Raw genomic sequence first — 16,504 nt, 5'->3', positions numbered from 1 at the left:
CTCTCGCCTGGCTGGGGTTCTAGAGCGTGACCTGCCTCGCCTGGCTGGGGTTCTAGAGCGCGACCTGCCGCTTCTCATGGCCACCGATCTACTACGAGACCTCCGTCGTGCTGGTGAACGGGTCCTAGATCTGCCTAGCAGGTTGGCGTCCTAGACCGAGATCTCCCTCGCCTGGCTGGGGTTCTAGAGCGCGACCTGCCTCGCCTGGCTGGGGTTCTAGAGCGTGACCTGCCTCGCCTGGCTGGGGTTCTAGAGCGCGACCTGCCGCTTCTCCTGGCCACCGATCTACTACGAGACCTCCGTCGTGCTGGTGAACGGGTCCTAGATCTGCGCCTAGCAGGTGTTCTAGACCGAGACCTACCCCGCCGGGCTGGTGTTCTAGACCGAGACCTCCGCCTGGTAGGTGTTCTAGATCGCGATCTCCGCCTAGCAGGTGTTCTAGAGCGAGACCTGCCCCGCCGGGCTGGTGTTCTAGAACGAGATCTGCCTCTAGTAGCTGGGGATCTAGAGTGTGACCTGCCTCGCCTTACTGATCTAGATCTGCCTCTTCTCTGGGTATTTCTGTTCCTGGACCAGCCTGGTCGCTGAGGAGATCTAGAGCGACGTCTCTGGGGGCTTCTAGATCGTCCCCACCGCTGTGCAGACCGGGACCTACGCCACTGAGGGGACCGGGACCGAGAATGACCTCTCTTAGTTGGGGTTCGAGACCGCGATCGCCCCCTCTTAGTGCTGGTAGGGCTACGGGACCTCCCCACCCTACGAGGACTATGAGAATGTGACTTATCCCGCTTTGCTCGGCCATGTGAGCGACTCTTAGATGCGGGAGAAGAAGAAATCTCTCGGCGGGAGCCAGGAGCTGGTGTGGGTTTAGGACTTTCAGGGGAAGAGCTAGCATGTCGAGAAACTTTGGTAGGTTGAGGGGATGGTGGACAGCTCTCTGAAGATGATGACTGGGGAAGTTTCTCAGGAGACTTAGGTGATAAATGACCCCGACTTGGGGGAACCTCAGATGGGGGGTTTGCAGGCTCCTGACTTAAGGGGGTTGTTGCAAAGGGCTGTGGGGAGCTGTCATGTTGCTCGGCAAGGAGCGGAGTGGGAGCAGGTGGTTCTGGGCCTGTGCTGCTCCTTTCCGGAGAGGGGCTAGGTCGAACTGCAGATTTCTAAGAGTAGAAAAAAAAGTAGGGATAGGGATATGTAAGCACCAAAACTTTCTATCACCCATAAGATCCTAACACCCTCTCAAATCAAACTTTTCCTCTACATGCCACATTATACCAACTGGCTCTTTTCCTCATGACAAGCAATCACATTCATTCCAAAAGACCATGTAGCATAAAAAACATGGGGAAAACACGAAGATATGGAGAGCTGACAATCTCAAGAACCTTATTATCTAGAGGAAAAAATGTAAACAATACACTACATTTTACGACAAATAACCATTACGACATGCTGTGAAAACAGGAAAAAGGGTATTTTTAAATGGAAAAATAAAACAGTTCCAAGTGGGTGGCATCCGACTATCCTTGAAATATAACTCTACTGAAATAAAAAACAAAGCGAAAGTTTTGAGAATGTGATCTGTATGACTAAAAACGACTAGGATGGAACACAGGAAAATATGAAATACATTAAAAATGGATGAGAGCTAAGAATTTAGCAGAAAACAATTACAATATACTGTAATAACTGAAGCAAGAAAACACTGAGGCTTGAATTAGAATACCAAGTACAAAGGAACAGGTGCTGAAAAGACCACTCCAAAGTAGTGTTTTCAGAGTGCAGAAGCTACCCAGTGGGCATCTTAGCCACAAGCCATGTTTAATGAAATTAAAAAACTAGAGGCATCAAAATAAAACCGAGCATAAGAAAACTTTCATTTGAGTTTTATCTATATATGTATGGAAACAGGATAATGATATAAAACCTACACCTAGTAAAACCTGAAAAACACAATTCTAAAGATTTGCAGATACAGAAGGAAATAAATAACCAAGACCAATACGATAATGAAAAAAACCCTAAATTCATTTCTCTTAATAAGCTACTTCTTTCCTTCATTTCAAACACCTACCCTAAGCCCATAACTCTGCAACCAAGTGAGCATCCATTGACTCAAGAACATACCTCCTTGTCTTTATCTTTGTCTTCGTAAGGGCTACTAGGCTGCTTTGTAGAGGGCTCTGGGCTGCTAGGCTGCCCTGTGTTGGTGGAACCTGCTTCCCTGGAAGGTGCATCTCCATCCCCTCTAAGCCCTGAAGCAGGGGAAGAACTCTGCCCAGTCAAGGTAGTTACATGGGTTTTTGTTGCAGCACTTCGAGACCTAAGAGAAGTAATTGAGGATGGGGGAGAGAAAGGAAATCAGTTCAGGGGAGAACAGAAAACCCCCTCCCCAGCTCCCATCCACCTTTCATACTATACACACCCCTCTTCCAAAAAGCATTCTCTTATTTGCAAGACTCAAATCACTCACTAAAATTCAAGTCCAATTCACTTTGGTCCTTCTCTTCCCAACATAATCCCCAAAAAATGTTCTCCCTCTACCCCTTTATTTACCTCCCCCAAACCTCCCCAAACCCTCCACCCAGCCATGCCCTACCCACTTCATTCACAACTCACCTCTGAGCCCACCTCCTTCAGGAAGCCTTCCCCGATTAAGGAAGCCAGGGTAAGGATTCCTTCCTCCCCCAGACACCACGAACAAACCACCACCCCCCCTATTCTGGCAGTCCATATACATCAGAACAAAACAAAAAATAAAATAAACAAAAACAAAAAAAAAAAGAGAAGGGGAAATGTATATGTCTGTCCATCCTGTTGCTTTAGCCTGTCAGCTCCTAGAGGGCAGGGACCGTGTCTTCCGAATGGTCTGTGCAGCGCCTAGCACACCGTGGGCGCTCAATAAATATTAAATTGATTAGCCCACAAGTCCCTCTCCCGCCCTTCCTCCTGGACCACCCCTTACCGACTGCGGGAAGTATCAGAAGAGGAAGCAGAATCAGCAGAAGTTGAACGGTGGGCCCGGCGGCTCTTGGGAGCTGGTGTTGTACTTCGAGACCTGAAGAAAGACCACCATCACAGTTCAGAGTGCTATCATACCTGTACTGGATTCCCTTCATCCATCCCTCAACTCTTAACCAGTCAGGTACATCACTGATTCTACCCTTTCCCCCAGATAATATTTATCTATTTGCTAAGCAAATTCCCCTCCAATTCACAGAAATTCACTCACCGCTTCCGCTTCTTGTCCTTAGATTTACGTTTGCTCTTTGGAGTGGGAGACCTAGAAAATAACATTAAAAATAATCATTTTGAAAAGTGAATAAAACCAAACATGAAATAGAATCAATTGATAGAAACATCAAGGAATTCAACTTTACTCTAAAAAATAGAAACCCCCTGCAGAGAGCAAGCAAAGCCATCAAGCAATGGCTCACCACTCTATATACCACCATATCCCCATGCCCCAAAGAGTTCTTACCTATGCTTCCGTTTCTTGGATTCAGATTCTGACCTGTTGGAGGAAAAAAGATAAAACATAAACTAATACCTAACCTGGCCTCAACAAACCTCTCAAATCACTCCACGTACTCCCACCTCATACCTGTGCTTCTTCTTCTTAGAGCTCTTCTTCCTCTCTCGTCGAGGAGAGCTGCTCTCTGACCTGCTAAATATGAGTTCAGAAACAAGGTCATTCTGCTTCGCTCCTTTCCTGGCCCTCCCACTATCAATACACTCCTACACCCCCGGCCAAACGTTTCTAAAGCACCGAACTCCAATAGCACCAACGTTCCAGACTTAAGCCTAGAACTCACTCTCTCTAAAAACACAGGTACCTCCTCAAATCAACAAACCTCAAAATGAAAAAAAAATCCCAGAAATCTAAAATGCTGCTGGCTATTTCTTAATTGAAAAAGTTGCAGAAATCAACTGTTCCCACTAAAATACGCACATTCTTTCTCTCAACTGAAACCTAAATGATAACTCCCTCTTCTCTAATTTTCTTGACAACTCTCTCCTGCTTCCTGGAGACAAGAATCTATTTTTTCGGTGGTGGGGGAGGTAAAGGGAGACTGAGAAGAGAGAAAACGCATGCATGACGGAATTGGTCCTCTGGCTACCACAGTAATTTTCCAATGAACTTACCGTCCTCTGTCTTTCTTCTTTTTCTTTTTCTTTTGCTTTGGGGTTGGTGAGCGAGAACTGCTAGACTCCCGAACAAGGCTGGGGAAAGATGAAAAGCAGAGATGAGTGCTAAGAGAAATTTTCACCTACATTTCAACTTAGAAGAACAGAATCTAAAGAATTTGGGAAGAAACAGTCCACACACACACCAAAAAAAAAGAGCAAAATGCTTAGAATTAGAAAGAGAAGTTGACACCGATTTCTTAGTCTTCTGTACCTATAAGGTTTGGGAGGCTCGGGAGCTGGTTGTTTGGCTTCTCGAGTACGACGCTGAGGATCAAAAGAGCTGCCATCCACATAGGAATCACTGATGCCAAAGGCAGCACGGAGTCGCTCATTCTTCTTCTCATTCAATTCTGCCAACTGATGAGTTTCAGTTACCCTAGAGAAAAAAAATAGCACAAGTCTGAAGGACACAGAAAGCAAAAGGATACAGTCATTTTCACACAACTGTAGGCAGCAGCCAAACAGAACTGAGAAATGGAAGACAAGAACAAGAAAACAAGATAAGAGAGGACAGCAATACAGAGTCCACAAGGGAAATCAAGGGAGAGCTAAGCACTCACATTGGCCTCTGCCCTGGGGTCTCCTCCTTGCCCCCAGGGTTCACATCCTTCTCCAGCAACATGAGTCGAAAGGTCGCCACTTTTTCCTGAATTTGCTGTTCCTCGTACCTGAAGAACAAATCCCTTCAGGGTTAGAGCGTGACTAGACACTTTCCCTAGTCCCAGATTTATAGTCCCCTCATTCCCAACAGGGTCCTTTCCCTCTCCATGCACACATAGAATTTTTCACTCACTGTCACCCAAAGGACTCTTCTCTTAAATCCTTCTGATCTTTTCCTGTCATCTTTCTTCCTTCCACTTACTATACCCTCTAGAACAGTGGATTTTAAACATGCTACACTCAGGGGCCAAGAGAAGAAAGTTAATCAGGCAGTTCCAGGTGCTCCTCTCCAACTTCAACAAAAAACAGGTCTTTCATTTCCTAGGATTCCAAAGTAAAGTCCATTACATAAAAGGGGCGCCACTGCTAGAGTTTGAAAACCACTGCTCTAAAAGGTTTTCTGCTTGGATGTGCTCCTCTTCTGAAATTTCACTTCCTTACCCAACCCATGATCCCCTCTTATCCACATATTCTTTCAGTTTCTGTTTTTCTGCCTTTGCTACTTTCCAAGGCCTCAATCCTTAAATCCATCTACCTTCCACTTCTCTAACAATGACAACACCTGTCAGCTTACCTAGCTCTTCTCTTGCCTGGTCTCTGCTTTCCTACCTCTAACTAAAAGCACATTTTTGTTTCCCAATGGCCCCCCTCTTTTCCCATGTACTCCATCTAGATAATTTAGACTCTCTCAGGCTCCCTTGTATGTCCCAGATGGAATTTCCTCGACTCCCACTTTGAACTGTCCCCTAACTCCTTTCAATTTACTAGCTCCTTTACCTCTAACCCTTCTACAACTCCTCTCCAGGCCTCTTTCATCTAAGCTCCCTACACCTCACCTAACTCCCCCAGCTCTACACTCATTCAGTGCTTGGCTCTCCCCCAGCCCTCCCCTCACCCCTGCTCTTCCATCATCTCCTCCAGCTCGAGGCATCGCAGCTCCACGCGCCGCTTGCGCTCGTGGTCCAGGATGTCAGGATTAGGCCGCTTCACCAGGGCAGCCTCCAGGCGCCGCAGTTCCTCCTCTCCCTTGTAGTCAGGCCGCTCACCCCGGCGGCCCCGCACCAGGGACAGGTTGCGCTGGACGTAGCCGTTGGTGCCGCTGCCCCGGGGCGTCGGCAGCCCGATCCCGTTGTACATGGCCCCGTGCCCGGGGGGGCACCACCGCTCCTGAGGGGGAGCGGGGAGACACGGGTCAGGCCCCTGGCTCCAAACTAACCACTTACCACCACCCAAATCCCTGCTTTCCTTCATCCCTATTTCAACATGTATCTCCACACTAAAACCTCCTTTAGCTGCAAAGTTCTCCTGATATCCTAACAAAACCTTCTCCGTCCTTCCCTCACTGCTTTCTTTCCACTAAGTCAGAGCCTAGCTTACAGCCTTTTCCCTCAATGTGCAAGAGTCATTCTTACTTGCACCTAGATATTCTTTTTCCACCTAGGCAAACAAAGATCCTATTTCTCTCAAATTTCTCCACTGTCCTTTTATCCTTCTTTGGCCCAAATAAGCACAAGTGTTATCTCCACTAACTACTCTAATAACCTGTGGTAACTAACTGTAAGGCCTCCAAACTGGGCACAACAAAGACCATAGATCTGTGGTACCCTAGGGCCTGCAGTCCAAGTCCAAAGACTCTCCCAAGAACTGACCCAAAGATTTCAGACTACCCTTTTATGAACACAGCGTGGACTAAATAGCCCTTAGATATCCGAACGAGTAGACCAACTGGTTCTTAAACCAAAAGTAACCCGTGCAACCTTACAACCAGACTAAAGGCCAACATGCACATCAGAAACTTATGAACCTTGGATACATCATCATTTTATACTTCACTTCCCATGTAAGGGGCTACACTTCCTTGATTCCAAATATTTATAGCTCCTATCAACTACCCTGATACCTTATTCCTTCAATTTCCTTCCAACAGGATTTCCCACATGACTTGCAGCTCACGCAAGTCTCCCTAGCATCTGTTAATCACCCATTTTCATCTCAATGCTCTAAATACATCAAAATAGTTTCCTCTGTTCCAGCTGTTCTCATACTTTCTCTACCTTCCTTGCCTTAAACTTTGAATTAAAACCCCTATTCTTTATATCTCTTTCACTAATGTCAAACTGTTGCCTTTCTCTACCAATCCCCTGTATCTCATTTCCTAGTTTTTCTCTTCCAGCACTGCTTTATCCCTTTTACATTGTTATCTCCATGCCTCCTACCAAGTTCTATCCTCTCAAACTGTCCCAACCCCAGCAAGACTCTGAAAAGCTCTCAAGCCCCAGTTTTTCTGGTTAGATTTCTTGGCTACACATACTGTCCCTTTTTCTCATGCTATATATACTCTATTTCTTTCTCCAACTAATCCTCACCAAGCTACTTTCAGAGCATAAATGTATGATAAACTATCCAGGAAAAAACCCCACGGAACAAAGTGAACTAGTTAGAGAAAACAGGGAAAAGAAAAGTCTAAATGTTTTAAAACCCCAGAATAAACAAACATCATACAAATGTCCAGGAAAGGGGAGGGGGGGAAGTATACCAAGATGTTGAATAGAAAGGAAATAACCAACTATATGTATGGAACAGTCTGGACCCCCACCCCAACCCGAATTCTAAGGCTGGGTCCTTGCCCAATCCCAGTAGCAGATTCAAGAAGGAATTGAAAACAAAAAAAGAATAACCATACTGGGGTAAATAGAGTGACAGATAAGACTAAATCTAGGAAATGACAAGTGAAAATGCACAAAGAAATGAAAAACTTCTTTGTAGCACTAAATTTCTCTACCTTCCAACCCTCACTTTCATTTTGTCTCTAAAACCAAGTCCTTCTTTGCCCCACCTAATTTCTGCTTCCCTTGTAGAATGCTTGTGACCTGCAATTAATTCTTCGGAGCTTAACCATTCACCCACACTTCCAAACCACCTCACACAATAATTCAACCACTCCCTAGGGAGGTTAAACCAGTAGCTGCTAAGCAAAGGGTATTAAGTCACAGTGAACTGGAGAACTTAAGAGAATAAGGCAAAAATAAGGTGGTGGGGAGTATGGATCCCACAGCATCCAAGGCAGTGCTGGAAACACTAAAAAGGGAAGGCCAAACCAAGGGAGCACACCAACAACACACACAAATCACCAAAACCAGATAACTTTATGAAACAGGAATTCTTAAACCAAGGTCCACGGACTATGGGTATGCAAAGGATACCCAAGCAAAAGACAAAATAAAAGCTACAAAAGAAAACAAAGAATTTTTCCTGTTGGAAAATTATCACGAAGCCAAACTAACAAAGTAGAAAGAAATCTTGAAATTCAATATCAAGATATACAAGAAACGAATGCACCAAAAGGGAAAGGGGGGGGGTGGTAGTTGCAGGAAAATGGACACAAGTAAACACAGAAAGCTCAACATTGGGGCAATGAATGCATAGTTGAGTGGACATTGTGTAACTCATAAAACTTAAAAATATTAGCTCAACAAAAATGCTATGTTCGTGCTCCTACTTCGCTGGGCACTAATGTGTGCTTATGCTAGAAGTAAACTAAAATGTATCCTTTTTCTGTAGCATGTTAACTATTTGTGCAGGTTTGCTTAACATCCTTTCTGTATAAATCAGTTTCTCAGGCTTTCTGTTGGGTTAGGGGCTCTGCAATTCCCTCTTCCTGTCAGTCTTCCTACCAAGGCAGTGTTTTACTGGTCTAGCTGAGCAGGAATAGGAGACAGAAAATGAATTTACTGGTCATCCATCTGCTTTGATCTCTAGTACACTGGCTTAGTACAATGTTTGATAGAACATTATTGACCAGAAAACATGGATGTCACATCTGTAGAAAGAAAAAAATATATAGCAATTCAATTTTCAATGTGTATCTTAGTTTTTGTTTTTTTCTTAAGGCGCTGTATTGATTTTTCACTTGGTTATTCTGGTTCTTTAAAAGACAAACTATAGGCTATGTATTTTCTGTACTGATTTAGGATCTATTAAATACTTTTGTACCATGAAAAAATATACATATTAGCTCAAGACCTAAGCTCAACATACTTATGACAAAAAAAACAAAACACACTTTTCGAATTTTTGATCCAGAAAACATCTTACATAAACGTGAACAGAAACCAAGGCTAATGTCTAAAACAGATTCCAGGGTTTTCTCCTCAAGGAAAGGCTCCAACAGCTTCCTCCCTAGTTTTTAACACAACTTCTGTGGAGATGAAAAAGTACCCGACCAAAAAAAAAAAAAAAAAGGCAGCACATGGCCTCCCTTTACGTACTTAGGCTGAATTTTTTTAAATTTTTTTTTAAGGCTAAATTTTTAAAATTTTTTTAAGGTTTGGCGTTTCTCTCTCCCTAATACTTCACGGCAAACAGTAACGACTCCATACGGTCTAAATCTCTGGGGCATCTAGTTCAAGGCCTTCTCCGCTCTGACTGAGCCGCCAAGGCCTATTTTCGGCCTTGAGGGATGGGGGAGGGGGCTGCGCGGCGCCCAGTAGTCTGGGAGGCTCCCGGCCGAACCACAGGCCCCCAGGCTTGATGGGGAAGCCAGACACCGGAGTGGTGCGGCGGAAAGGATCCGAGAGTAGGCCCCCGTCGCCGCCTAGCCCTCCCCGCCGAGAGAATGCCAGAAGGGGCAGCTGCGGAAGAGCCTTCTCGGCCGCGTGCGTGGGGGAGGGTGAGAAGCCGAGTCGCGCGCTCCCCTCTCCTCGCCAAGAGCGCGCGCGAGCCCTAGTGCAGTCGGCGGCGCGCGCCGTTGCCATGGGGGAGGGGAGAACGTAAAAACCCGCGCGCGACCGGAACAGCAGAAGGGGGAAGGGTAGGTAGGCAAGCGAGGGCGTCCGCGCGAGCTGGGGGCGGCGAGAGCGCGTGCGCGCGGCGGCCTAGGCCGTTCTCCGCGCGTTTTGGCCTCGTGCCGGGGCCGCCACCCCTCCCCCACCCAGCTCGCGCTTTTTTTCACCCGCCGCTGGCGCTGCCGCCGCCCGCCGCCTCCGAGGGGAAGAAGTGCTGCCGCTGCTCGAGCTCCCGAGTCTCTCGGAGCCTGAAGCTGCCGCCTCGCCTCGCCGGTCCGCTCGCCTCAGTCGACACTGACGCCTCCTCGCTACCTCAGCGGCCGCAGCGGGTTCCGACTGCGCCACTCGCACCCCGCCTGGGCCGCGCTGCACGTCAGCACAACTAACTAAGCGCGTCAGCACGCAACCGCGAGCGTCGCAGGGCCCGCCGGGAACCGTAGTACGCACCACGATCTTGTGCGCAGGCGCTGAAACCCCACCGGGAAGTGTAGTTTTTTTAAGGCCCGAGGGAAGTCCAAGTCTATTGCCAAAGAACTACGAGTCCAGTGCAAGAAAGGGCTGGGGAGAAGATCAGACCTGTTTACGTATTCCGGAGGTTTTCCACTGGGGGAGGGCACAGGGCCTAGCACCACACCGAGAGACGTTATAGCGATCCTTTGCTTCACGCCTTCGACTCAGAGCATTCTGGGAGTTGTGGTTCTAATATGGCCCGGAACCCGTATGTAGTTTCAGCTGAGAGCGCGGCCGCCATTTTGTCTCCCCATGTTGAGAGGCGATGTCTGTCTGGGAACACTCCTGTTTCCAAATGACTTCGCGCCTCCGTAGGGTGAGCCCGCGCCTGCGTAGGACTTGGCCTTGTGCACCTGTGAGAAGTCCCCCTCAGACCTCAGAGCCCAACTTAAGGCCCAGGGCCAGAAGCAAAAGCTGATCTAGCGGAACTTTGTGTTTACAGCCTCCACCGTTGCACACGGCGCTGAACTGGGCCATTTGCCCCTGGGGAACAATTTTCTATTACCTCCAGGTGAGGGGGCCAGGCAGCAATGCAATTTTCTTCTACAGAACCTTGAAGGTGATACACTTGGCGGGGCAAAAACGTTACAAACACCCTTAAAATTTTCACCCCTCCTCAGAATGTCTCCTGTTTTCTTAAGTTTTTTTTTTTTTTTTTTTTTTTAAATCAGAAGCGGCTGGTCTCGAGCAGAGTTGAAAGAAGGTGGCTTCTCAGCCAGGCCGAAGTTTCAACCTGACGCCACCCACTTGCCCCTTGACCTTGTACTCACTCAGAGGTCCTGGTTATGGGGGAGAGGGGGTTCTTGTGCCTTCAACAGGACCCAGCACATGGTAGCTACTTAATGAGCTGTTGTTAGTTTGATTTCGAGGGACTGTATTTGATATTACCAAGGATTCTTGTTAACGTGCTAGTATATGGATAAATTCACCTTAGGTGCTAGAACAGAGACCCACCATTTTGTACAGGACCTATAATTTCAGTTTACAGTGCCCATGTGTTATTCTAAGCCTGCCTCCTTTAACTTGGGCACCTTTGGATACTGCTTCCACGAGCTAGATATACCTCTGGATTAATATGGCAAAGTGGTGTCAACAGTTGTTTGCCACCAACCTAATGTCCACAAAACCCCAAATTGTGTTATAAGAGGAGAAACGTCAAGAGAACGGTTTGCAAACGCTGGAAAAGCAGCCCTAGAAAGAAATCCAAAGTGCACTACAGAGACAAACTAGAGGCCAAGTTTTTTTAAGTCCCTGTCTTGGTCACTGATTGGTCCATTTTTATGTAAATGAGAAATCTAAATTTGTGCAATCTGATTGGTCCAAATAGCACTCTCCTGATTGATCAGAGTTGCGTGTTGTGATTAGTCGTTATGAAACTACTCTGGTCAGTAAAGAAAATGTGGTTGTAGCTGTGCAGTTTTCAGCCCATTGGTGGAAAGGCAATACCAAGAACTCCTTTATAAGGTTCAGCTGGCCAGGAGGCTGAAGGTTCAGTTTGTAGTTTTCCCCTGAGAGGCCTGTGTTTGTGAGAGGCCTCTGTTGGCAGTGGCAGCGAGACTCTAGTTATGCGTTTGTGCCTAGTTAGTAACCACAAGTAGTCTTCTTGGCAGATATATTACTTCTTGAGGCCCCAGTGGCAAAACCTTTGCCTGAGCTGGTTTTTCTGAGGTTGAGGGTATAGGGTGGTGGCTTCTTGAAACCCACCACCTCCAGTGAGACCCTTTCTTTTAACCAAATTCCCAATGATAGTCTTCACTATATTTACTGAATATTTTGTCCTAAATTATGTGAATCCGTGCATTTAATGCTCTTGACAACTCCACGGGCTAGGCGGTGGTCTCCTTTCCTGTGGGGCCAGCAATGAATTCCCTCATATATCCACAATACAGTTTTCAAAATCAGGACAGTAATATTGCCAATTGTTCTGATAATACTCTTATAGCAAAATTCAAAATCACGCAAACTTTGCATTCAGTTGCCATGTCTTTTTTTAGACTCCTTTAATTCTGAAACAATTCCTGAGACTTTCTTTGTAATTCATGACATTGTCATTTTGAAGATTGCAGGACATTTATTTTATAGAATGTCCCTCAATTTCAGTTTTATTGTGTTTAGGTTATACACTTCTGGCAGGGATACTACAGAAGCGATGCTGTGTTCTCAGTGTATAATATGAAGAGGTACATACTGCCCAGTAATTCCATTACCGACAATACTGACTTGGATCATTTGATTAACAAGGCGTCAACCATGTTCCTCTGCTGTAAAATTTCTAGTTTACCCTTCACAGTTCAAAAAAGTGTTTAGTGGAAAATGTATTTAGAAACCAGTTATGGGTACTAGATGTACTTATAGTTACTGTGGCATCATTACCTTTTGGAAAATAGAGCTAGGAAATGGATGAGATGCATACATCCATGAGATTACGCCGATATCTCCAGTTCCGGTCTAATGTTATAGGGTTTGTTTTATCCCTTCTCTTTTCCACGTTTGTACCTCCATTCTCCAACCATGAAGAACTTGGCTTCCATTTCCCCAATATATTTACTTATTTGCTCAATACTAGAGTTCCAAAAAGCAACTTCAGAATTGTTCATGCATACTTCTGGAAAAAAATAAAACTACCAATTAGAGTTCAATGTTTATTTAGATTTCTTTTTTATCTTTAGCCTAAGGGCATGTGCTCTAAATACTGTCTTCAAAAGTTACTTGAGTTAGTTGGTTTTATTTTTTTTCTCACCTTTGAGTGTGTTTGTTATACATTTGAAATAGTCTTTAGTTCATTTGTTTCTGTTTGTATTAAATATTAGGATTTTTTTCCTCCCATCTTGGAGATTTTTTTTCAAATATGAAAAACAATAACATGGATTCAAAAGGCAGGTCTGTACAAAAAGGTCTGAATATCAGAAACGTGTCTTCTCCATTTCTTCTATCCTCTCCAGGTAATTCCTGCCCACTACCTTCTAGTAATCAATCTCAGTCCTCTCTGTTTCTCCTTCCTAGGATTCTTTTTGCTCAAGTGAGGATGCAAATATATATTTTCTTAATTCCTCTTCTTTTTTTTTTTTTTTTTTAATTCCCCATCTTTCTTACACAAGGTAGCACACCATACTTTTTCCCACTTTACCTTTTTCAGTTGGTATTATATCCTGGTAATTATCCCACCTCAGTTCACAGAGATATGTGAATGAACTTTTATTCAACAACTCTGACATATGAGCAGCTAAATTGATTCCAATATTTTGTAATTACAAATCATGCTGCAGTGAGTAATCAAGTGCATGTGTATTTTTATGTTGCTGGGAGTATACCCATTGCTAAGGAAAAATGTAAAGACATAAGTAGTTTTGTTACTATTGACAGATTCCCGTCCTCCAGCGTTACACCAATTTGCATTCCCAGTACCAAAATACAAGAGGGCCTGCTCTCAAACCACAGCCTCGACAATAGAATGGGTTGCTATACTTTTTGATTTTACTGACTTGATAGGTGAGAAATAGTATTTCAGTGTAGTTTTTTTTGTGTGTGTGGTAAAATTTATATAACATAAAATTTACCAATATAACTATTTTTAAGTGTACAATTCAGTAGCATTAAGTACATCCACAATGTTGTGTAACCATCAGCACTATTCATTTCCAGAATTTTTTACACACACACACACACCCCCACCCACCCACCCACCCAAAGCAGGATTTGGGGCAGCTGGCTGCTGAGTTCATCCTGGAGCTTCAGAAAAGCCGCCAAGACTATGCTCGTCAATAAGAGGAGGAAGGAGCTGGTGGCAAGTTTCAGGTGGGATTTTTCCAGGAGGTTTCTGGCCATGGGAAGAGCTGTCCAGGAAGGAGGGCTTGGGTGGGGCTTGGGGTGGGGCTGTCCCTGAAGTTCAAGGGGGTTACACTAGGGCCCTCAGAACTGAGATGATGTCTTTAGGCCCCCCATTCAGCCCTCAGCTCCCTTGTCAGACAGCTCAATGTAAAATGAGTCCTGGACATTATAGTGGCTGGGAATGGAGGCCATGTGGCGATCACAATGTCAACACAGGACTAAGACGTAACGGTAACATATCCTTCTGCGTCAAACATTGTAACCATCAGATGCTATGCACAGAATTCAGACATAAAATGTAGCTCCTGTGGGGTTATAGAGGGTCAGCAGCTGCTGGAGTCCATTCTGTTGGACCATCCTGAATACTTCATCCAGAGGAAAGATGAGGACCGGGACAACAGGTCCTAAGGGAGGAGGGGTGTCCTAGGATCCCAGCCCAGGAGCCCCAGGACCTACCAGCATGGTCTTGGTGTATTCCATGGCACATGCAGGCTCTGGGTGGTAGGATATCCATCCAAGGGCAGAGCTCAGGGGACAGGGCCTGGAGTCTAGAGCTGGGGAGCGAAAGGGGTGAAAGGGAACAAATGACATTGTGGGGCAGGGCCTGGCCTGATGGCTCCGCAGCCACCGCCACCATCTCTGAACTCCATTAGATTGCACTCCCACAGACTAAGCTCAGGCCCCCCAAACCTTTCCTCTCTCCAGCTCTGCTCCATCTCTTTAGACCCCTATCTCAGTGTAGTTTTAATTTGCATTTCAGTTATCACAGTGAGGTTGAACAAGGGGTATATTTTTTCCCTTACAATTTACAAAAGTTTACAGTCTGGTTAAACTAAGCAGAATGGATAAAATCATGCACTCTAAATGGTATATGCTAGGTTTCAGTTTCTTCATCTGATAAGTGGAGCAGTTAGACACGTATGACTATTATAAATAGAAAATTATCCTTGGCATTAATAGGAAACCATGAACACCTTTTCCACTGAATTCTTTAGTCTTAGGACTCCTCCTTCAGAGAGCATATATTGGTCACTATTGGAGGCTATGCATCAGCTTGTGGAGAGTTTTCTCATGGCTCGAGCAGATGCCCTCTCAAAAGTTCTTCTCCTGTCATTCTCTTCTGGATAAGTAATTCCATCATCCAAGCCAGAAAGTAGGCAGCTGGCTCTACTTGACTTCCACAACCAATTAAGCCCTGCAGTCTTACTGGTATGGCCTTCAGAGCCTCTCCCTCACCCTGCCCTCTGTCCTCCCAGCTGCTGCTGTCCAAACCCAGACCCGAACTCCAATGATAGCCTCCTCTCCAGGCTCCTGGCCTCTGGGCTTCACTTTCAGTCTTCATGGGACCTCCAGAATGATTTTAAAAATTGCCTTTGATGCTTTATTTGTATCCCACAATGTAATGGGTTGAACGGTAGCTCCCCACAACTTCTTGTCCACTCAGAACCTCAGAATGTGACCTTATTTGGAACAAAGGACTTTGCAGATGTGATTAAAGATCCTGAGATGAGATCATCATGAATTTAGGGTAGACCCTAAATCTAATGACTGGTGCCCTTAAAAGAAGGGGAGACACACGGAGAAAAAAAATGGTGTAGATGATAGGGGCTCTGTTAATTCCTCTGGCAACCAAATCAAAGTTGTGATGGAAACAAAGAGCAGCAGCAAGGAAAAATCACCTGGGATCTAGATAAACAAGCCATACAACTACAGAGAAATCTAAGAAAGCACCCTGCAAACAGCAGAAAGTAGCACGGGGCAAGGACATGGGGCTGCCCAGTCCCGAGCAGCTGAGTGAGACCGAGCCTGTGGCAGAGGAAGAAGCCTCTTAAAGAGGCCACATCTGCGAGCGGATTTTCATGGTGACGGACCTACTCGCTCTGAGCACCAGTGACAATTCAGCTGTGCACAGGGGGCACCAGGGACTTATGGGGAGACATTGTCGGAGTGAGGGCTAAGGCGAGACTCGCTCAGTACAGAAGTGCCAGTGATATCCATTATTCCTTGTTGAGCCCTTCCCCCTACCAGTGTGCTGGACACAGCACTGCCATAGCTGTGACAACATCAAACTGGATAACAGAGGTCGCTCTGCTCAGAGGATTTCCTGAAAACCTGCCTACCCCAACTCAGGCCCCACCCAAGCCACATCCAGGTGTGTCCTCGGAGAGTCAGGTGCTCCTTGCTGAGACTCATACTGGTGGAGGCAGCTAGCCTTGGTTTCTGGTGTGGCCTTTTGAGGCAACTATAAGCACAGCAGCTGTGGATTGCTTGCTGAATCTTAATAGGTAGCCCCGAGGGGCAGAGGCTGGGGCTAAATTTAACCTGCAACTGAACCCCTCTCAGGACAGTGTCACTGGACACCTACTTCACAAATCCGCACTAATAAGACTGGGAGACTTAGGAACTTTGCTTCGTACATAGAAACAGACGTGGAAAGGCAGCCAAAATGGGAAGACAAAGAAGCAGAAACCATATGATAGAACAGAACAGAGATCCAGATATAATGGAGTCAAGTAATCTAACAGATGCAG

At 45.8% G+C, this 16,504-nt stretch overlaps 1 protein-coding gene and 1 pseudogene across 1 annotated transcript in view; both read right to left on the bottom strand.

The window, feature by feature from the left end:
• The window catches only part of SRRM2 (serine/arginine repetitive matrix 2), a 21,365-nt gene extending 11,335 nt beyond the window's left edge, over window positions 1-10,030 (bottom strand). The window contains exons 1-11 of the mRNA XM_006913921.3: window positions 9,803-10,030; window positions 5,747-6,018; window positions 4,752-4,859; window positions 4,403-4,567; window positions 4,147-4,224; window positions 3,605-3,667; window positions 3,482-3,514; window positions 3,233-3,283; window positions 2,966-3,058; window positions 2,620-2,880; window positions 2,181-2,323 (exon numbers count right to left, since the gene is read on the bottom strand). Of these exons, the coding sequence (XP_006913983.1) occupies window positions 2,838-2,880; window positions 2,966-3,058; window positions 3,233-3,283; window positions 3,482-3,514; window positions 3,605-3,667; window positions 4,147-4,224; window positions 4,403-4,567; window positions 4,752-4,859; window positions 5,747-5,988 (876 nt within the window). The 5' untranslated portion in view covers window positions 5,989-6,018; window positions 9,803-10,030 and the 3' untranslated portion in view covers window positions 2,181-2,323; window positions 2,620-2,837. Of the gene's footprint in view, window positions 2,324-2,619; window positions 2,881-2,965; window positions 3,059-3,232; window positions 3,284-3,481; window positions 3,515-3,604; window positions 3,668-4,146; window positions 4,225-4,402; window positions 4,568-4,751; window positions 4,860-5,746; window positions 6,019-9,802 lie in introns of the transcript that reaches the window.
• LOC102895244 lies at window positions 9,234-14,453 on the bottom strand (annotated as a pseudogene).
• Between the last annotated feature and the right edge of the window lie 2,051 nt (window positions 14,454-16,504).

This window comes from Pteropus alecto, unplaced genomic scaffold (assembly GCF_000325575.1).
Source record: "Pteropus alecto unplaced genomic scaffold, ASM32557v1 scaffold44, whole genome shotgun sequence".
In the NCBI taxonomy this organism is placed as follows: domain Eukaryota; kingdom Metazoa; phylum Chordata; class Mammalia; order Chiroptera; family Pteropodidae; genus Pteropus; species Pteropus alecto.
Note: the sequence above shows the minus strand (reverse complement) of the source record. Positions and strands in the feature narration are given on the sequence as shown.